The 21,755-nt window shown below is 30.6% G+C and overlaps 1 protein-coding gene across 1 annotated transcript in view; it reads right to left on the reverse strand.

Annotated features, from left to right (window-relative positions):
* Positions 1-4,611: 4,611 nt before the first annotated feature.
* Positions 4,612-21,755, reverse strand: part of LOC127716082 (sodium channel and clathrin linker 1-like) — a 28,031-nt gene continuing 10,887 nt past the window's right edge. The window contains exons 10-22 of the mRNA XM_052222165.1: positions 18,396-18,487; positions 17,690-17,776; positions 16,593-16,683; positions 16,257-16,355; positions 15,024-15,095; positions 14,039-14,113; positions 13,297-13,445; positions 12,387-12,579; positions 11,256-11,392; positions 10,642-10,780; positions 9,229-9,324; positions 7,462-7,550; positions 4,612-5,574 (exon numbers count right to left, since the gene is read on the reverse strand). Of these exons, the coding sequence (XP_052078125.1) occupies positions 5,463-5,574; positions 7,462-7,550; positions 9,229-9,324; positions 10,642-10,780; positions 11,256-11,392; positions 12,387-12,579; positions 13,297-13,445; positions 14,039-14,113; positions 15,024-15,095; positions 16,257-16,355; positions 16,593-16,683; positions 17,690-17,776; positions 18,396-18,487 (1,431 nt within the window). The 3' untranslated portion in view covers positions 4,612-5,462. The remainder of the gene's footprint in view (positions 5,575-7,461; positions 7,551-9,228; positions 9,325-10,641; positions 10,781-11,255; positions 11,393-12,386; positions 12,580-13,296; positions 13,446-14,038; positions 14,114-15,023; positions 15,096-16,256; positions 16,356-16,592; positions 16,684-17,689; positions 17,777-18,395; positions 18,488-21,755) is intronic.

Below are 21,755 nucleotides of genomic sequence, written 5' to 3' on the forward strand. Positions count from 1 at the left end.
TTCAGTCTTTACATGATAACATTTTTGTCTCAGATTGATAGATTTTGAATATTAAAATATATAATTAAGTCTGTTCATAGTAACTATAATTAAGTATTTGTTACACAGTAACAGGTATTATGTCAGCTAGAGTTCTGCATATGATCATGTACATGTACGTTGAGGCATAACCTTTTGTATTTCATACGAGGTAAGAATGAGTGATCATTTTTATAGTTGCTTATTACTTTATTAGCTTAGTAATTTTTCTTTGTTTAGCTTAGCTTTATTAGTTAACTGATTTTCGCTATTGGCTTTTCTAATGCATATTTTGCTTAAATTGTTTGTTTATAGTTTTATCGGCTTTTTCGTATATTATAAAATAAATGTTATTGCTCAATGAGAAACTATATTTCTACTTTTGCTCTTTTGACAAGTTAAATTCTGTTTCGAATGTCACAGGATTAAGTTATATTTTGATAAGATAAGGTTTAATAGTACATTTTGTTTATTTCCTAAACTGTGCCGTATTTAGATAAGAAGTTAGCAATATCCTTTAACTCTACGTTCCGCTATATAGATGATGTTCTCTCACTAAATAATACAAAATTTGGTGACTATGTTGAACGAATCTATCCCATCGAACTAGAGATAAAGGATACTACAGATACAGTTAAGTCTGCCTCATATCTTGACTTACATCTAGAAATTGACAATGAGGGTCGGTTGAAAACAAAACTTTACGACAAAAGAGATGATTTCAGCTTTCCAATTGTGAACTTAATTTCCATTTCTATGTAGCAACATTCCAGCAGCGCCTGCATACGGAGTATATATCTCCCAATTGGTACGATATTCCCGGGCTTGTGTTTCCTATCATGATTTCCTTGATATGGGATTGCTGCTCACAAGGAAGCTATTAAGCCAAGAGTTCCAAATGGTGAAGTTGAAATCATCCCTTCGTAAATTTTACGGACGCCATCACGAGTTGGTTGACCTTTATGGAATAACCGTTTCACAGATGATATCGGATATGTTCCTTATGTCGTAACTACAATACCCTTCCCTTTTCACGAATGTGACTTACAGAATTAGACTATTTACCGGATTTGTAATAACATAAGCAACACGACGGGTGCCACATTTGGAGCAGGATCAGCTTACCCTTCCGGAGCACCTGAGATCACCCCAAGTTTTTGGTGGGGTTCGTGTTGCTTAGTCTTTAGTTTTCTATGTTGTGTCATCTGTACTATTATTTGTCTGTTTATCTTTTTATTTTTGGCCATGGCGTTGTCAGTTTGTTTTCGATCTATGAATTTGACTGTCCCTCTGGTATCTTTCGTCCCTCTTTTACAGTTAACTGGTTAATTTTTGTAAGTACACGCATTACGTAAATTTGTCAGATTGATATAATACATGTATGTCACTTTAAAAGAATTAGTTTTATATTTGTTGTTATTCAATGTGATATTATATCACAGGGTTTCGTTTGATGCTTCTAATAAAACTATCCAGAACCCTACATGATCAACTATTTATTATGCCCTAGATAGTGCCACTACATATCGGCATGCACTGTGTCCATGCAGCGACCTATGTTGAAACAGGAAGTTACAAAGTGTCCACACTGGTCAGTATATCGTTTCTTTTTTCGTATGTAACTGTCTTTGATCGTCTGATCTCAGGTTCCTGGTCTCCGTTGCCAGATTCTTCTCTGCTTTCAGCATGTTATCTCGTTTGAGTTGTTTTACACCTGTGAAAATGTCTGTCAGTAATTTACAACACAACCACATATTTTTGTGCCATGTTAAAACGCAGTATTTACATCACATGATACCGACAGTAACATTAATATTTCTTTTGTCTAAATGAAGCACCACGATCTTTATAGTTTTATTCTCACATTCATGAACATGGTCAGAAATTAACTGATCTGACCACTGACGATCCATGAACTTTCGTTTCTATAGACACTAACCGACCGTCTTAATTCACCGCTTTTTCAAAGTTTATATAGAAATTCCTCAATTGCACACTTTTCCGTGTCTTATAGACATAATCTTCATCAGGGGACGATCATTTGATTTTCTGGAGGACGGGGAGAGGCAGGAGGATTATTAAAATGAATATCCTGGCCTGGTAAGAGCTGCAAATAAATAGTTTTGCCCAGGACAGGATGAAAAAATAAGCATTCCTATCAACAGATAAAAATGAATACTTAATCTGCTAAAAATTCCCCTGACCCCTAGAATATCAAATAGTCGTCCCCTTAGGTTGTCTAACTTCACAATCAGCTATGAACTCGATCATTTTTACTCGATCATGGAAGATCGTTTAGGTCAACAAACATCTTAATTAAGGATCTCTTTGACGATTGACTTTTTTTTTGGGGGGGGGGGGGGGGGGGGGGGGGAGGTTCCTTATTATGACAACTCTCGATTCTATAATAAAGTTAAGGTTTGAATACAACACGATGTGATCCACTCACACGTGTGTACCAGTTTCTCACAGCCCGACTTTCACAGAGGTAAATATAACCAAACATTGTCATCAATATTAAAATTGGTTCTTTTGCATGTTCGTCTGCATCCTGCTTTTGTTTCTGTTGTTTTAGTTCAATATGATTTTAACCAAAAAGTTTTGATGCATTCAGTCAGACTTGTAATCATCAACGTGGTGTCCAATATCAGTGTATGTACGTGTGGTTCTGCTAAATCAACATCAATTGATGATCTTGCATCCTGCCAATAAGCAAGGAAGGACAAGTTGTTTTACCATCTTGGAAGCATGTGATATGCAAACAACACATAAATCTAAAACCCTGTTCTTAAATGAAGGACAATTTTCACTACTTTTGGCTTTTTTTCTGGCCATTGTTTCGAAAACTAAAAGAGATAGAGTTAAATGATAACAGCAAAAATAATAAGAAAAACAAAGTCTACAAACAAGTCAAATATGACTGAAATTGTCAATCAACTCTTTGGAGTTATTGCCCTTAAATTCAATTTTGACAAAACCCATGTTTTTACTATTATCCTGAGAATTATATTAGCTAGAGAGAAACTATTTAAACAAAAGCATGCAACAAGATAAGATCTACAAATATGTGAACATAACATAATTCATGGATCGACTCCTTACAAGAGTTACTGTCCCTAAATAGAATGATTTGCCCTTTTTTTCAATTATCTTTAAAAGTATAACAGAAATTGTAAACAGCTAAAAATAATAATAAGAAATACAAAATCTACATGTATACAAGTCAAATATGACAAAATTATCAATCAATTCTTTGTAGGAGTTATTGCCCTTAAATGCCATTCAGTTTACACATATTTTTGTGTATTTTTTTTCCTTTTGCTATCATATTGAGAACTATATTAGATAGACACTGTGAACTGCAAAAACAATCAGCAGGAAAAGATCTACAAATATCTGAACTGTCAATATAACATAGTTTGTGGATCATCTCCTTGTAGGAGTTAATGTCCTAAATATCTATTTTTGACAAATTTTTGGGCTATTTTTGCAATTATCTTTAAAACTATAATAGAGAAAACTAGAAAAAATGATCAGCAAGACAAAATCTAAAAGAAAATGAAGTGATGGAAAGATTCAATTGGCATTTTTTGTGGGTTATAGTCTTTAAATTACTTTAACATTTTTTATAAAGAAACTTTCCAATCTAATCTGGATTAAACCTTGTCACAATTTTACTTAGCTGATAGCATCTCTATTTTCCTCTATATGCCAGCAATTTGCAACAACCTATTTGCTTGAACATTTTGATCCGTATTTCAAAATCTTCTCCATATACAGATGATATAACATGAGGTTTTACTACCTGCACCTTCAAAGTGATTTTATGAGGTTGATTGCATTTCAGGGGCAGTAACTCCAAAATTAATTGTCTGATTTTTCTGAAATTTACATAGAAAATGGACCTTGACCTGCTGATTATGTTGACCCGGTCTGGTTTGCTCTAACTGTTTTAGTTATTGAGATATAAAAGCCAATAACTGTGAAATTTTCTAAAAATTTACATTTCTGGGACAATAACTCCAAAATGGGTTGTCTGATTTTTCTGAAAATTCCATAGGAGATAGACCTTGACCTGTTGATCATTATTACTGTAACTGCTTCAGTTTCTGGGAATGAAGCCAAAAACTGCATTTTACCCCTATGATCTATTTCAAGCAACAGCAGTCCAGTTATTTGTTGAAACAAAGCCCTGGATATGATTTTTTAAAGTAGATTCCCTAAGGAATATTCAATTTAAGTTTTGTAATATTTGATCCTGTAGTCTAAGTGCAGAAGATTTTTTTTTAAGTTATAAAAAAAACAATGGGCAGACAGACGACGACGGCAGATGACTAGTGATAGCAAAAGCTCACCTGGCCTTTCATTTTTTGAGGATAGTTGATTTTATGGTGTAAACAAATTCAGCATACAGGAAATTTGTATTTTATGGAACACTTTCTTTCCCTGAGTACATCTTGTTTGCATTGGTGTGTTTCTGGCAAATCAAAGCAAGCCTCTGTTCTTTCAACATAAAACCGAAGGCAAAACTTGACAAGATTTATTTCACTATTATGAAAGACAACATGGGCTTAATGAATAATGATACACAAGCAGTTTGATATTGAATATTTATATTTAAATATATTTGTAAACAATAACATTACAAAAATAGAAATACATTTTTCTCATAATGAGGGATATCAAAAATTATAGCACTACAATGTTGGCTAGTTTCATTTGTTTTATCTTATTGCAAATTATAACTATATTGATAGTTATCACGAATTTAAAAAATGAACTGTTGCATAAAATTTTCATCATTTTGGCTATACATTTTGAGATTCCAATACCAAAACGATTGTAATCAATGAAATTTGGCAGAAAAACTTTATGAAAATTTATTGCCATCAACACCATCAATATTTTATATTGACTTTTTACATATTTTTCAGAATATAACATAATTGATCCAAATGTGACAGTTAGCAATAAGTTTGTGGTTTACTCTCAATGTCATGAAATCAACCTATAAGAAATTGTTAAGAACAATTTATGAAAACCAAATGATAGTGCCAGCAATTCCAGCCAGGGAAGTCTATCACACTAACAAATGCCATGAGTATTATAATTCAACTTTAGCTGTTCTTTGGTTTAAAGTACTATCTACTCTAAAATTAAACTATTGTCCAAAAAGAATGTTGCAAGCTTTCCAACCTTTCATTAAATATGAGAATATTAGTTCTAATAGATCAATATATCTTTTTCAAATGTAATTGATGACTATAACAAAATGCATCTCAATCAGTCTTTGCCTGAAATCTTCTTTGATTCCATACAAGCTTCCAGCATGGCACTATTGCATTTATCACAGATATGGAAACGCCATGGAACTCATTCCAAAACATTGATATGAATTTTTCCTGAGTTTTAACATTGCATTAAATACAAATGTAGTGTTAATATCATCTGTCTGATAATGGATCTTCTTTGTTAAGGCTGCCGTTTAAATATGATGTGTCTTGTAGCTTGGATTTTGGACTAGATGTTAATCCCCCTATCAACAAATCATTATTTCTGAAAGAAAGAATGAAAATATGTTACCTGGTAATACTTTTATTATTCAAATTATCATTCTTAAACCAGAAACATGTGTTTTGCACAAATACATTGGTACCGTACCTTTCATGTCTATATATAATTAATGTATTTATTTAAGATGTACACAATTTGAAACATGTGAAAATGTTGTTATCTATACATATAGTTGATATAGTTGACACATGTTTAGAGATTCAAGTCATCGGAGCCATTGCATTGCAAGTGTACAGTAGCATTTTGACCAAATAAATAATATAATAATTCATATTATTAATTTTCAGATTTGTTAAATTCTAGTACCGATATTCAGCAACCGATACCAGCTACTTATTTAGGTATTATTATACGAGCTTACTATTATTTTTATGTAAAGCATACATAGACAAAATCACAGATAACAAACTAGGTGCTCCATAAATAATTAAATATGTTAAATCACTCTTATTTTAAATTTTGCTTTGATCTTTTTGTGTGATAACTTTCCATCTCAAGCAACTCGACTGAGAATGTTTTTTCTCAGTCGAGTAAAGTGAGTACAGGATGATGTCATAAGATAACGTCATTAGCATTACCTAGGAAAATAGCAAAAAAACAGATTATCTATGGCCTCTCAATTGCAGCTATTGCCCTTCAATGAGATTTTAGCTGAGGAACTCCCTCTCGTTATCAAAGCTATAGATAATCTGTTATTAATCAGATTTTTTGACACTGAGAAAACAGGATCTTCAGGAATGTGAAAAATGACAATGGCCAGTGATGAGTATATATGTAAATTTTGTAACATTCATGCTGTCATAACACAACAAAAGACAAGGTAGGATAATGGCCATTTTTTGGGCCAGTAAAACATCATTTTACATGGAAAAAATAAAATCAGATTCATTATTTTTCCTTGCCCTTATCCTGCCTCCTCCTTTGTGAAATATTGATTAAAAATATTTGATGGTTGATGAAGAAAAACTCAAATAACTGAAGTGGAAGCAAATAAAGGTAATTTACACAAATTATTCACCATAATGGTACCTTTGGAAGAATCCATGAGTAATTACAAGATTGGTACACTAAAATATAATATGAATTTACAGATACAGTATACATCATTGAAGACTGATCTTAAATTAAATTTATTTAAAATATGTTTTTAAAAACCATGATACAGGTTTTAACCACTTTTTATTATTAAAAAGAGATGCTGGGTTGAAATGCAATGAAAAAAGGTAATGAAAAAGAATGCTGTAGAATAGAGAGAAAGGTTCTATGGGGCAGTTTCAGATTAGTTAAGGTGAGTTACGATGAATAAAATGAAAGCTCTCCAAATTCTTTGTTTCAAGCATGACTGATGAATACTGTTCCCGACACATGTTTAGTGCACAATAATGAATTAATGGCTACAAACAAATCCAGTGGTTAATATCAATGCATATCCAGGATGATAACATGTTAATGAGATATAAACATACATTCCTTTGTACTGAAACAAAATGCTGAATCAGATTTCAGTTTACCAAACCACAAGGTAACAGTCTTTAGGAAGACATGTCATCCAATTGGAAACAATATTCCAACCTTATGTCAACCTTTGTTCTTACTCCTTAATGCTGCATGCTAGGCAGAGACGCAGCAAATATCAAAATCAAGAGTTTTATTTGAACCAGCCTTAGATCAAACAAAGGACCTGCAGCACTTTCTTTATCACAAAAACATTTGAGTCAAACAGTGGTGCACAATAAACTTTGGTATCATATGTTAATATTAAAGAATACAATGTTTATTACCAAAAAGATTTCAAATATTACATGAATTACTATGATCATCAACAACAATTCAGAGGCTATGTTTTATCATTGTTACTACATGTCTTACCTTACAGATCTTGTTGAAGTATTTAATTCTAATAATAAACTTTTTCTTTCATTTTGCATTTTTCTTTCTCTCATAGAATGTCTGGCCAACTAAAAAAGAAAAATATTATATGTTTTGTAAATTTCTTTCGAAAATATTCATTCATTGTTAAAAAATTAAGAGAATAAATTCCACCAATATTGAAAAAAGAATTCAATTCTCCATTACATTCATTATGTTTGAAATATTATAAGTGGAACACTTTGCAAGCATTGTAAGGAAGTGAGAGGCAGAAGATACTAAAGGGATATTCATAAGTCGAAGACAAAATGACAATGCCATGGCAAGAAACAAAAAACAATGAAAAGACAAAAAACAGTCTCCAATACACAACACAGAAAACTAAAGACTGAGGAACATGTCTATATTTGTTTTTCACAGTATAAACACTTAATAAGAGAACTGATTAATGTTTATGAAACGTTTGTTTTCTCTACTTTTTGTTAGGTGAAACACCTCCTAATTTTTTCCTTAATTACAACTTTAACAACACTTTGGAGGAAAATTGATATAAGAATGAACAACAAGAGACAACTTTCCTGAGATCAGATATTTAGGAAAATAGCGTTAGATTCTTGATGACTACTCAGAATAGACAGATTTTCAAACCTGTAAATTCTACACATCTTCAGAGGATTAATATTATATCTGAATGAATACAGTTTTAGAACTTTACACATTATTTATATACATGATATATTTATTCAAAATAACTCCTGACCCAGTATAGTACCTTTGGGTAAACCTTAGCCACATGTGGAGCAGGATCTGCTTACCCTTCCTGAGATCACCTCCAGTTTTATGGTGGGGTTTGTGTTGCTCAGTCTTTGGTTTTCTATGTTGTTTTGTGTACTGTTGTTGGTTTGTTTGTCTTTTTCTTTTTTAGTCATGGTGTTGTCAGTTTGTTTTCGACTTATGAGTTTGAATGTCCCTTTCGTATCCTTAGCTTTTTTAATTCAAATACTAAATTTTTTTGTGTGTTTTGGGATAGCTGGCTCATTGCCTTTTACTCCACATCTCCTTACATTAATACTTTTAATATACTGTAATCGGCCTTGTATAGTTCGCACTGGTACATTGTCCGCACCCCCCTTCTCGCCATGAAATTTCAGGTAAAAAAACATTTTGTAACTGTTAGAAAACGTCTAATGAAACTCTAATAATTTCAAATCATGTGTGGTCGTTTGCAGTATTTTCATAGAAAAACCCATTTTCCATCATCAAGTAGAAGTTGAAAATGCTTGTAAATGATTCTAGAACACTTCATGAGTGTTTAAATAAGCCAAAATCACAACAACAATAAAATTTATTAACTTGTGTATGTTTAAACCGGAAATTCAAATAGCACGTGTAAATGAAAATAAATATGGTGAGAGTGTACAGAAAATCCATACTTAATAGATGTCACTAAAATATGACTTTGAAAGTAAAACAGTTCCATCCTTGAGTAAAATAATGTTTAACATATCTATCACATTAATGTTTGAAATATCTTAAGCTAAAACTTCAATAAACTACTTTGTGATGTCAGTTTAAAAATAATTCACTCTGATCAAAATTTAAATAGAAAGTGCACATTTTCATGTCCTGAAGAAGAATCTTTCCAAATTTGGTGGAATTCTGTCATGCCATTAAGGAGTTGCGGGTTAACATTAAGTCTGACAAGGACTACAAAGCAGACGACAGAAGATGTGTTCCCTTTGTGTTGCTACAGATTTGCTGCCATACCTGTTTAGAAGCTTCTGATGCTCTACTTTCTGAATCTCTTACTCTTTCTTCCATTCTCCTTATATTTTTGGCATAATCTGTTATCATTCTTTCTGCCTGTTGAAATATTTGAAAGTAAAAGAATGCAAAATTAGAATAGACAAAAATTTAATTCAATAAATACTGATAAAGGAATTTCAAGTTTAGTAACTACTTATCTACCCAAAATTTCAAATTATGGATGGTTTCAATGTATCATTTGCAATGCAGATGTTTTTTTATGATGTTGTTTAAAGTTCATATTTTTTTACATGTTTTAAGTAGAGATGTAGCATAATTTGTTTCAAAGAAGATAGATGATTATGCCACGTTTGGCCTCTACAATTCGAAAATATAAAAAAGTATTGAGAAACAATCATATAACATTCTTCAATTGTTCACAAAGCATTAATCTGTAGTATTATAGTTCCACAGTAATTCAATTTCTGAATTTGGTCTTATATAATTAGCATTTTGGCTTCAAACTTTTTGCTTTTAATGCAAAGCTGCAAAATCTGCCAAATAAGCCTTATTTTGAGATCTTGTCGTCAATATGCAAATATGAGATATGGCATTTCTCAAGAAAATATAATGTTACAAGATGTCCTTTTTTTAAAAGATGTTAATGTATGTAACATATCTATTATGCATTGGCTTATAAACTTATTTTACCAAAATCTATGGGTAAAATAATCATTTTAGGTTGAATAATTCAATTTCAACATGTTTTTTTTTATTTAAAATTGACATCACAACTCTCATCTTTAAAATGAGGTATACAGATATTATCATCTTATTCATTTATCAATAGAACTAACATACTTTTGAAAGAATTGAAGAATTTTCCTTATTTTGCAATTTCAGGTGACCAGTAGTAAGTCTCATCAGACCTCCTCTTTCAGTATCTTTATTTGTAAAACTTTTCTGCTTTATTAAATATGTTTACACCAAAAGAATGTGTATATTTCCTTTCTATAATCATACTATGTAACTTCAAATAGCCTTTAATCTAACTTTTCAGATGAATTTTTTCAGAGAAACATGTTTTCAAGCTAAGAATATTTTGCTTTTGATGTTATCTTCATATAGAAATATCAGTATACTTCAAAAACTTAAAGGTCTGAACATAAACTGCAGAAAACATGGAAAATTATGACAAAAATGAGCACCCCACTCTAAGTCCTATTTTGTATTATTGTGTTTTACGGTTGTTGAATCAATTTCCTGTTATTCATTTTGAAAGTTACAAATGTTGCAAATTAAGTTTTCCTAAAACTAATCACAAACCTGGGATTGCCTTTGGAAAATTTTACTATATCGAAATGATCTTATTCATAACTTATATGTGTTACAACAAAGACATTTTTAAAGAAATGAAGTAGTTAAATGATATACCTCTAATGTTTTCTCCTGACTTTCTCTTAGTAAAGATGTGAGTTCATCATTTCTCTTTTTCACGTGACTTAGTTCTGATCGGACATCTTTTATTTTTTGTTCAAACTTTTCTGTTATGGATTGACATTCTTCCTTCCATCTAAAATATAAGAAATCAGCATATGTTTTACTAAAGGTTGTTTGCAATGTGCATTTTGGCTGTATAATGTAAAAAATTAAATGGTAAAATCCAGGCTCTAAATGTAAAACATAATGCATTTATAATGCCATCTGCTAATTCAAAAATGAAAATAATCCGAAATCAATATAATTGTTGAAAAAATATAAAAACTGGAATATATGTACCGCTTTGAAGACTTCACATGACTAATTTTCAGTTGCAAAAAAATAATTTTAAGATTTCTAAAGTGATTGCGGAATAATTTGAGACACTTAAATTATTGACTGTCATCAGTAACTATTCAAATACATTTTCCAAATTGGTTACAATTTATAAAAAAAATAATTAAACCATTAAAAATCCAATCTACTTGATATTTATTGAATAAATCAAAATAAAATAAAAATTGAATATTTTTTTTGTCTATAAAATAATGATATGTGAGTTTATATACCTAGCACACATTCTCTGTTGACCTGTTAATAAATTTCTTAATTCACCAACAGTTGATCGACTAGCATCTTCTGAACACTGTAGTCTAGTTTCATATTCCTGTAACTTTTGTTGCTGTTCATGTTCAAATATTGTCATCTAAAAATAGATATGATATTCTGTGGTTAAAACATAAACAACATCAGAATTCCATTTAATTTTTACTTTAGGTTTGAAAATTTCACATTGTTTGGATTATCTCAATAAAGATTCTGTAATAATATGTTGGTTTGTTGTAATGTATGGATGGTAAATGTGAACATTTTGGTGGATAGTTATTTTAGTGAATTCAATGCATAAATATTTTGTATGGTGTTTTAATTCTTTGATTAAATGATAAGTGTGCCATTTGCATCAATATTGTTAATTAGTACAAAGAATTTTGAACAGCAAATATTTTTCGTGCTTTCATGTGGTTTCAATTAGCAAAAATAAAAAAAATTGCAACAATTCCATGTTTACAGTATTGTGAAATCACATAAAATTGAGAATGGAAATGGGGAATATGTCAAAGAGACAACAACCCGACCAAAGAGCAGACAACAGCCAAGGCCACCAATGGGTCTTCAACGCAGCGAGAAAATACCGCAACCGGAGGTGGTCCTCGGCTGGCCCCCAAATAAAATTGTGTACTAGTTCAGTGAAAATGTAAATCACATTAAACTCAAAACATATAAATGAACTAAATGTATATAAACAAAAAAAGTTACATATTATACATCAACAACTTAACAACACACAAAATATTTATTAATTTCATTAAAATATAATATGATAAAAAATTTAAGCCATAGAAAAAGATCAAATCATACCATACTATAGGGGTATCATTAATATTGATGAATATTGTTCAAAGATTAATATCATAGTGTGTGACTTCCAACAGCAATTAATATTGTACAAAAGATAATACCGTGTTCAACAGCCTCTAATCTCATCATTTTGAAGCAATATTTGGCTACATTCTATATAGAATGATACGCTGCAAAACAAATTTTAAAATTCATTAAAAACCAGTGGTTTCTGTTTTTTTCCATGAACTACAGAATATGTGGTGAAATGATAAATGAAACTCATTATTTTGACAATGTACCTCTTTTTGACATTTCCTTAGAGCTGATTCTTTTTCTTTTTCTGCTGCCAGCATTCGTTTCTTCAGATCATCATTATCATTTTGTAATCTCATTCTGTCGTCATTCAGGAACTCAAACTCTTGTTCCATTCCTGACATTCTCTCCTTCAACTGGGCTAACTGAACCTCAGTCTGGGAGGTAATTTGTTGGTTGCTATTAAAAATTAAAAAAAAGATGCTTTCTTTAATATTCTAAAACTTTTTTCACAATAAGTCTAACTAGAAAAATCATTTGTAAGTCATAAATATATCAGTATAACTGAGTCCTTACCAATTTTTGTGAAAAGTGCCACTTTGTATAATATCAACAGTCCTAAATTGCTTCAATATAATTTTTTATAAATTACAATCTAAATTTAATACTCAATTGAAGTTTTAAAAATGATTGTCACTGAATCTAAGGTATGAAAAATTTGTAGATGATAATTTCAAAATTAAAAAAATTGAATGCAAAAGGTAAATTTTAATTTCTAATCCAAAGTTTGACAAGCTATATTTCTGGGGTGTATATCATTGCAGTATTCTTTATATATGCAGTGATTTGCAGAGGTACTCGTTGAGTCATGTTTGACATATCTAATCTTCAATAGGATTGAATATCATATTAATCACTGATAATTCAAGATAAGAAATAAAATATAACTTTCATAAAATATGGTGAGATTTTATTTAATTTCCTTGGCTTTTCATATGAAAATGATGACTTTACTAGTTCCTCTTTATTTTGTTACTTTAATTCATTAGCATATTTTACCTAGAAAATGTCTATGTTGTTTTTGCACTCTTTTTCTATTAATGATCTATGTATTTTTTATGCTTACTCTTACGCTTTTTAATTATCACTTTTAAAACAATTTATATCTTTACTAACTTCATTTCAGCCTTTTTAAGTGCACTATGTAGATTTTCAACTTTGACCTCGAGATCATCTCTTGCCCTTTCAGCAGCAATAGCTCTTCTGTTCATGTCTTCAAATGATGCTTTATCTTTAGCTCCAGAAACTTTCTGGTCATGATGGAACTGTCAAGATAAGGATAGAAATGTTTCCCATTAATTTTAAAGTGTTTTAAACAAGAACAAATAAACATTAAGCCCTGTAGGAGATACTAAAATTAAAACATTGTGAGTAGTTGCATTTTCCTTAGAATTTGTAAGAATTATAAGTAAAATATACATTTCATATTATGGGTTGTTTTAGGTCTAAAAAAAAGTGCCCCCATGCCCCTCATGCTTTTAATTCTGGTAATGTTTCAAACAGCAGAAAATCCAGAAATGTTAAAGTGTGAATGTGCATGTGTATGTACAAACTCTAAGACATATTTTTTCTTTTGTTTTTGCATTGAATCATTGTTTCAATTACAAACATTATTTGTGTAAGAGACTGCTGACCTATGGATATTTTTTTTTGTTGATTTGTTATGAAGCCATCAAATCTACATATACCCCACGTACCCTTTTAATTTATCTTTAAAAGATCTTTTCAATCAAAATTGAATGTATACATATATGTATGCTTGGTAACAGGCCCTCCATTGGATTTACAAAAGTATTTGTATCTTAATGTTAAGTAACAACTGCCAACCAATATCTATGATAACACAAAGTAACCATACCTTTTCCAACTCAGCTTCCACATTTCTTTTATCCCTGATGGCTCTCGTTACTTGTTCTTTTAAGTCAGCACCTTCCTGAAAGATAGATCAATGCAATTATCATTATCATGAAAAATATTAATACATGTACAACTAAATTGAATGAGGATGATCTCAAACCATACAATCTGAGTTATCTCTTTTGCAAGGCAAACCATGAATACTTTATGAGCTATTGTAAATATCATATAAATACCAAAGTTTTCTGTCACCTTTTTGTTACCAGTTTCTTAATTGGATTGTCTTATTAAAGCAACTGTTACATACCCTCTTTCATTTTAAAAAGAAGAATTAGGTTATATTGATTTCATGATCTAACTAGAAGACAAGCAAATTTCACTTTAATGTTCTCTAAATAGGTATGTTGTATTTTAAATTGTAAAGCTGCTGAACAAATATGAGAAATTCTGATCAGTAGTATCTGAGAAAAGTGAGACATAAAAATTTGTTGGACAACCGGACAAATGGACCAGGTAGTTGTAATATAGCACCCTCTCCAAGGCAGGGGTACACAGGGAAATTTCACTCATGAATCTCATGTGAAACTCACATAAATTTCATGTGAAAATCGCATGATTTTTTTTTTACATGAAATTCAATTAACTTTTCAAAATAAAGTCATTCAAATAACATCAAAATTTTCAAATTTAATTAAAATCATGAAAATTACAATTTTTTTTGTTCTTATGTTAAGTTCACATGAAAATTCACGATAAAATTTCCTGTGAGTTACATGTCTCAATTCATGTGAAATTTTCAGGTGAGCTTCATGTATAAGCTCGTTTGAGGTGAATTTTCCTGTGAGATTCATGTGAAATTCACATGAGCAAAATTTGCCTGTGTACAATATAGAATATGTCATGAATATGAAGTTTACAATAAATAGTCAGTAAATTATTAAGATAAATATTTGAAAATTGTATTTAATTTTGACTGCAATACTTACCATTTCCAAGTTATTTAATTCCTGAGTAAGTTTTGTAATTCTTTCATTGCACTGGTTCCTTACAAGATCAACCTTGAAAATATCAAATCAAAACTAGATAAGAAAGCAATGTATTGATTATGCTGGTAGCATTATATACTAAAATTAATTACCCTTAATGTATGCAATTTAAAAAGTTATTCTTTTCTGAAAGGATTTTTATCTAACTCTTTTCTACTCAAAGGTAGATAAATCCTAACAATAAATGTTTTTCTGTTAACCCTAAACTCATCAATTTTAATGGAGGCCTGGTACAATACCCGTTAAGTAAACAGAATAGTGAATCAAATTTAAACCACTATCAGATTATGGCCAATAAACAAACTTTATAATTGTACAAAACTTATCTCTTTATCACCCTTTAACCAGTGAAGTCCATTGGACTGAATACAATTAATTTTAAAATTCTAATCCCCTCCCTCTGTGTGATTTTTTAAAATTTTATAAATGTGGAGCCTGTTAAAATGTTTATATCTGCTGCATTTTTATGCACCTGTCCTAAGTCAGGAGCCTGTTGTTCAGTGGTTGTCGTTTGTTGGTGTTTCTCGTTTCTCGTTTTTTATAAAGATTAGACCGTTGATTTTCCTGTGTGAATTATTTTACACTAGTAATTTTGGGGCCTTTTATGGCTTGCTGTTCGGTATGACCCAAGGCTCTGTGTTGAAGGCCATACTTTGACCTATAATTGTTAACTTTTTATACATTGTGACTTGGATGGAGAGTTGTCTCATTGGCACTCATTCCACATCTTCTTATTTATATTCAAATAACTTCTTTCAATTCCTAATCTTTTTTTGTGAAAATCATATAATATTAATGAGATAAATCCTCACTCCCTTTCCATTTTTTAAAAGAAAGATGCAAATACAACAAGTGAATCTATGAGCTACTGCTCACTAATGATACCCCCACTAAAAGTATAAGGTAAACAGGAAGTTTTTGAATGATGAAACTGAAAACACACCACACAGTATAGCTGACTCATATAAACCCGGAAAACAAATTTCAGAAATCCTTGTATTGTAGTTCCTGAGAAAGATGCGACAAAAAATATTCATGGGACGTATGGACAGACAGAGGTAAAACATTATAACCCCCACTTTTTTAAAGAGGGGGTATAAAAAATCTAACTACCTTTAACATATATATTGTATGGAAACATTGATTATACTTTTTTTTAAATAAAATACTGACCTCTTGTCTGGTTTTCAGTCCTGCTTCATTGATTAATTTGCTAATAGCTTCCTGTAATGAGTCGGCCTCCTCTTCTCTTTGCTTCAGATCTATCTCTGCCTATAGAATAAACAAGAAACAAGATTCTTAAGTTTAAATAAAACAGATATTTAAGTACAAGGTTAATAAAGAGAAATACTACTGAGACAGCATCCCAACAATACATGTACTGAAAAAAGACTTTGTCAGGTAACCATAAATGGGAATGCTATCATTGATCCATGGATGACAATTTTCTTTTTAAAGATGGCAGACTTAAAATTGAAATATTAAATCAATTCAGGAAGATATACCCACCTGTTCTTTTTCCATCATAGCTTTCTCTACCATTTGTACAGCATCCCTGACTTGAGCCACAGCATCTAATTCTCTCTGTTCCATATCACCACTGCAAAAAAAAAATGATTGGCTTAAATAAAGTCACATGATCTATCAGGATTCTACCTGTACTTCAGTATCTAGTTCTACTTACTGAACGTAACCTGATAAGTGCAAATACCTCACTATTTTTACCCGTTTAGCATATACATTGATAGTTTCAGTAATTCATAAATTCTTTGAGAAGGATATGCCATTCAAGACAATATTCTTAAAATTCTAAAAAGGTCAAAACAAATATATATATGTCTAATACTATTATTAAATGTTATAAGAATGACAAGTTGAAGTTTTTTATTTTATCTTTTAATTATGTGAAATTGTTTTAAAGTTTCATCCATATTTTTTTTATTCTAAAATCTACCTAATAAAATTCTAAAATGTACTTTTCCAGGACTTTCAAATGTTAAAGACTTTTTTTTTCTATTTACAAATTAAATCATTTTACATGAAAACTCAATTGAATTTATGCAAGAGCTGTTCCAGAAATAAATCTATGAAGAGGCCGGAAGGCATTTTTTATTTTACCTCCACATATATAAAATTTTAATTGTTTATTTCTTATATTTGTCCAGGCTATCTTTCTTAAATAACTACCCACCAAATTTTAATAGAAGCTCATTCCCCTTTATACATTTTATTCTGGAACAGACCTGAATCGAATATGCATGTGCTTAGTCCTGTTGTATTTTTGGCAGATCAAATACAAGGATTTTTTAATCACCGATTTTGCAGATGGGTAAAATATTTTAGACTTGAAAAAAAATTGTGTTGGAGCATGCTTGTGGTATATGTTTTTAACATTAGTCAAAATTAAAATGTTCATCATCAAAGTGAACAATTATGACATCACAGTGACATTATCACCAACTATAATAGTACAAAACTTAAATTATTTTGTATCTATCTGGTATATTTACATCTGTTTTCAATAATTTTATTAAACTGAAATTTTTGGGACAATAGACTTTTACATTATAAATATTTGTTACACGCCTTAAGTTCTCTTGACTTACTATCTTTTCTGTGCCTCTTTTATCCTGGCTTCCAGTCCAGCTTTATCTGTTTTAGTTTCATCCAATTCTCTTGTGACTTGAGACAATCTGTAAAGTAAATTGAATTGAAATAATGAAAGGCCTAAATATAAAACCACCTTTTCTCAGCTATACCGGATGGGTATAGTTTGTTCCTTTCCCTTCTCTTATGGGCAAATATGATTTCAATGTTGCCAAAGTTAAGCCATTACCAGTAATATTTTTTTGCCAGAATACTAATACATAGATTACAGCTTACATTTTGCACACATTAATATCATTTGGGAGTTTACACCTTAAAACAGAAGTCTTTTACAACACATATTGTAAGGGCTTTTCCAGGAAAAAATGTATGAAAAGGTTGGACACCACATGATATTTGTTCTTGTCGGTTATAAAGGATGAAAGCGAATACTGAAAATAAAAATTATGGTTGGTGGAGTAGATAACAGTGTTGTTCGAACCCCTCCCCCTCCCCCCCTTACATTTTTTTTCTGGAATAGACAAAACATTACAGCTTTCTGCCAGAATAAATATTTTCCATGGAAATGGAAAGTAATAGAGTAAGTAATGATACTTATCACTCTATAAATCAAATAGTAAGAAAAGATTACATAACAACACTACTGTCGTATATCAAGATCAATATATGATCATATAAAAATAAAAACATTATATTATAACATACTTGTGATTGCTATCATCCAGTAATCTTTTCATTTCCCGTATATGACTATCTGACATCCCTTCCTTCATTATGATGTCTGCAATATCTTGATCCTGTAATCAATATTCTCATGCATAAAATGGAACAAATAAGGAAGTTCTGAAATAAGTGTGTTTCAAAAGTCCATGTAAGAATAGATGAATATTTTATACAATATATGTTGTCCATACAGACTAGTATTGTTGAAATGGTACGAATTGTCCAGTGAGGTGTTGTCCATTCTGGAAATGATACTAACCAATCTATTACTAACTTTTACTTTCACTTTCTTTTTAACGTTGTCATACCAATAACTGTGACGTCACTTCCTGTTAACCTTTCTGTAACCCCACATGAACCTCATTCTATGTACTTCAGTGTTTGTTAACTATCTTTATATGGTAGCAATACACAGTTTGGAAAATAATTTAAAGTTGACACTCATAATTTTTAACCAACCTCTTTCCCTTGCTTTCTAACAAATAAAAAATTCACCATGGCCAAAATGTGAAACCAAACTTCTTACTGCATATTGCTTCATTAAGGTTAAACATTTTTTTTTCAATTTCCACTTTTAATGGTTTTCTGTGTTCTGCTAGCTAAAACGAGTAAATTGGTTTACTAGTTTTTTTAAATCTTTCAGAAATAAATATATTATGAAGGTTAGCAGATATTATTGAAATGTAACAAAAAAGTGTTTTGAAGAAACATGCCATGTTACTGAAAAATCTCATTTTTTGGTAAAATTTCTTAAACTATTCCTCTTGTTGCTGTCTTTTCATGTTTAAAAACTTAAAGTAACCTTTAAAGTAGACAATTTGTACAAGTTAAACCTAATTTTAAGCTCTAGAATTTCAATTTTGTTGTGTATAGCATACCAAAGCCTTGGTTAAAATTTGGCAATTACTCAATCAATTTCTAAGCGCGGGGACAACCTTAGACTTAATTCATGCCAAAATGTAACAATATACCTTGCTAAAAATAAAAATGTGATTTATTCATATGAAAAAATATAAAGCGTTCCATGTTGAGGTTGTTACATAAAGGGCATTCTCTCTGTTACAAGGGGTAGCCAATAGAGTATGAATTTATGACCGAAACCAAGTCTTTGTGTCAAAATGTCTATATTGGTTGCTAAGGCCAATAAACAACAAAATTAACACAGATTGTTATCCTAAAACATTTTTCTCCCTCAGAATTGGATACATAATCTAAACATCAATAGATTTGTGGTATGATTTTTTGTTTTAAAATAAGCAATTCTGTGCTTTCTCAAATGCCATAAGGTAGCAATACACAGTTAGGAAAAAAAATTAAAAATTGACATTCATAATTTTTAACCACCCTCTTTCCCTTGCTTTCCAACAAATAAGACTTAACGTATGTGTTATGTATGTGCATATGTATGGAAACAGCATCTTCCATAGATTTGATTTCCAATAATTAAAATGGTGAAATATAATCTCTTTTTGGTATAACCATGGCAACAATCTGCATTCATTTGATACAAAATATTACAAAAAGGGGGTGAAAATGTCACAAATGTCCCCCAAATTTGGTCCAAAGTAGAATTTCAATCTATTAGAGTGATACCTCTAATGACTCAAAATAGTAAATTTCTCAGACATCGCTAACGTCTCTTATTATCATACTATACTGGAGTGGCAGTTTTATTACAGGAAAGAGATTACAAAACAAAAACAAGTGCAAAATGGCGATAAAGAAACCTGATCTTAATGAAATGACCGAAATTGTTCTGTCAAAAAATTAATTTGTCCTAAATCCCAATCTGCTGTTTATGACAAATAGCTTTCAGTTGAGGACATGACTTGCAAATATGACCGTTTCCGGGCCCTTGGTTTATACTTGTATTGTGTTCAACCACAAGCTAGATTCACAAAGCAATCAGAAAACCAAGCTCTACAAATTTTCACATAAAAAACTTGACACTGTTTTTCTATGAATCTGAGGCCATGATTCCTGGAGAACATTTTTTTAGCCAAGTAACACAGACAAAAGGGAAATCTTTACTAAATATTTGTAAGGGGTTCCACGGAACCCTGTGTCTTGTCTGTGATTGCTACTGATAGTGTAAAAGTGTAATGTTGACTTAAAAAGTGAGTCCATTTATCAGTAAAATACAGAATTGAAAAAAAATTTCAAATTTTTCTTTAGATGCTATTTCTTGGTCTTGAAGAAATTTTCTGTCGAAGTTTCATAACAATCCATGACGGTTTACAAATTTATCATGTCAAAAAAATTTAATCCCAGACTGTCTGCAAATGTTAACTGTAAAAAATAATGTCATTCCATAAGAAAAATACTAAAAATTAAAAAAATATTTTTTCAAAGGTTTGCTTCAGACATAATCTCTTCACTTTTAAAAAGCTTTTAAAAGCCAAAGTTTCATAAAACTCTATGAAGGTTTTACAAAGTAATTGATGTGTAACAAACTTTAACCCCAGACTGTATCTACATGTTAACTGTAAAAAAACTTAAGTCCATTTATCAATAAAATACGGAAAAATGAAAATAAATATTTTTTGAAATTTTGCTCTGGATACTGTCTTTTGTTCATAAACAAACCTTTGTCCAAATTTCATAAAATTTCATGGAGGTTTGACAAAATTATTGATGTCTAAAAAAACTTTAACCTCAGACTAAATCTGATTGTTAACTGTAAAAAAAAAATCCACTTATAAGTAAAATATGGAAAAATGAAAATAAATATTTTAAAAATTGTGCATTTTGGTCATAAACAAGCTTCTGTCCAAATTTCATAAAATTCCATGTAGGTTTGACGAGGTTAATGATGTCCAAAAAAACTTTAACCACAGATTGAACCTAAATGTTGATGACGCCGATTATCAGTGGGAAATCTGGTGACAAAATATTACCTCCCCTGTAAACACAGAAATCTTGATCTTTTCAATGTTTGTCTCATTTTAGCAAGGACGCTATTAGTTATAAATTCACAAGAATACGTTCTGGTAAATAGTAACAATAAAATTATATTGATATAAAAACAAAATGTCCATATAATGTTATCATTTCCCTCCTAAAATAGCAAACGATGAGTACAGCATCCTACAGGAGCTTTGTGAAAAACTGGTTTAAAATGTTGCTATGCGAATAAATTCCTGGAGTACCAACTTCAATATCTTTTTCTACTGGCTGTATACCTCTCTGGAACATGCCAATTACCCATACTTGTATGCAGCTAGATAAGGGAAGTTCAGGGTGAAAATTCCAATGGAATCAATTGATATGCAGCAAAGATTAACACTTTTGAAATTAAGTTTCTAAGCAAATTCAAATTAGGACCTTATCCCGATGTAAACA

This window comes from Mytilus californianus, unplaced genomic scaffold (assembly GCF_021869535.1).
Source record: "Mytilus californianus isolate M0D057914Y unplaced genomic scaffold, xbMytCali1.0.p SCAF_9, whole genome shotgun sequence".
Lineage (NCBI taxonomy): Eukaryota > Metazoa > Mollusca > Bivalvia > Mytilida > Mytilidae > Mytilus > Mytilus californianus.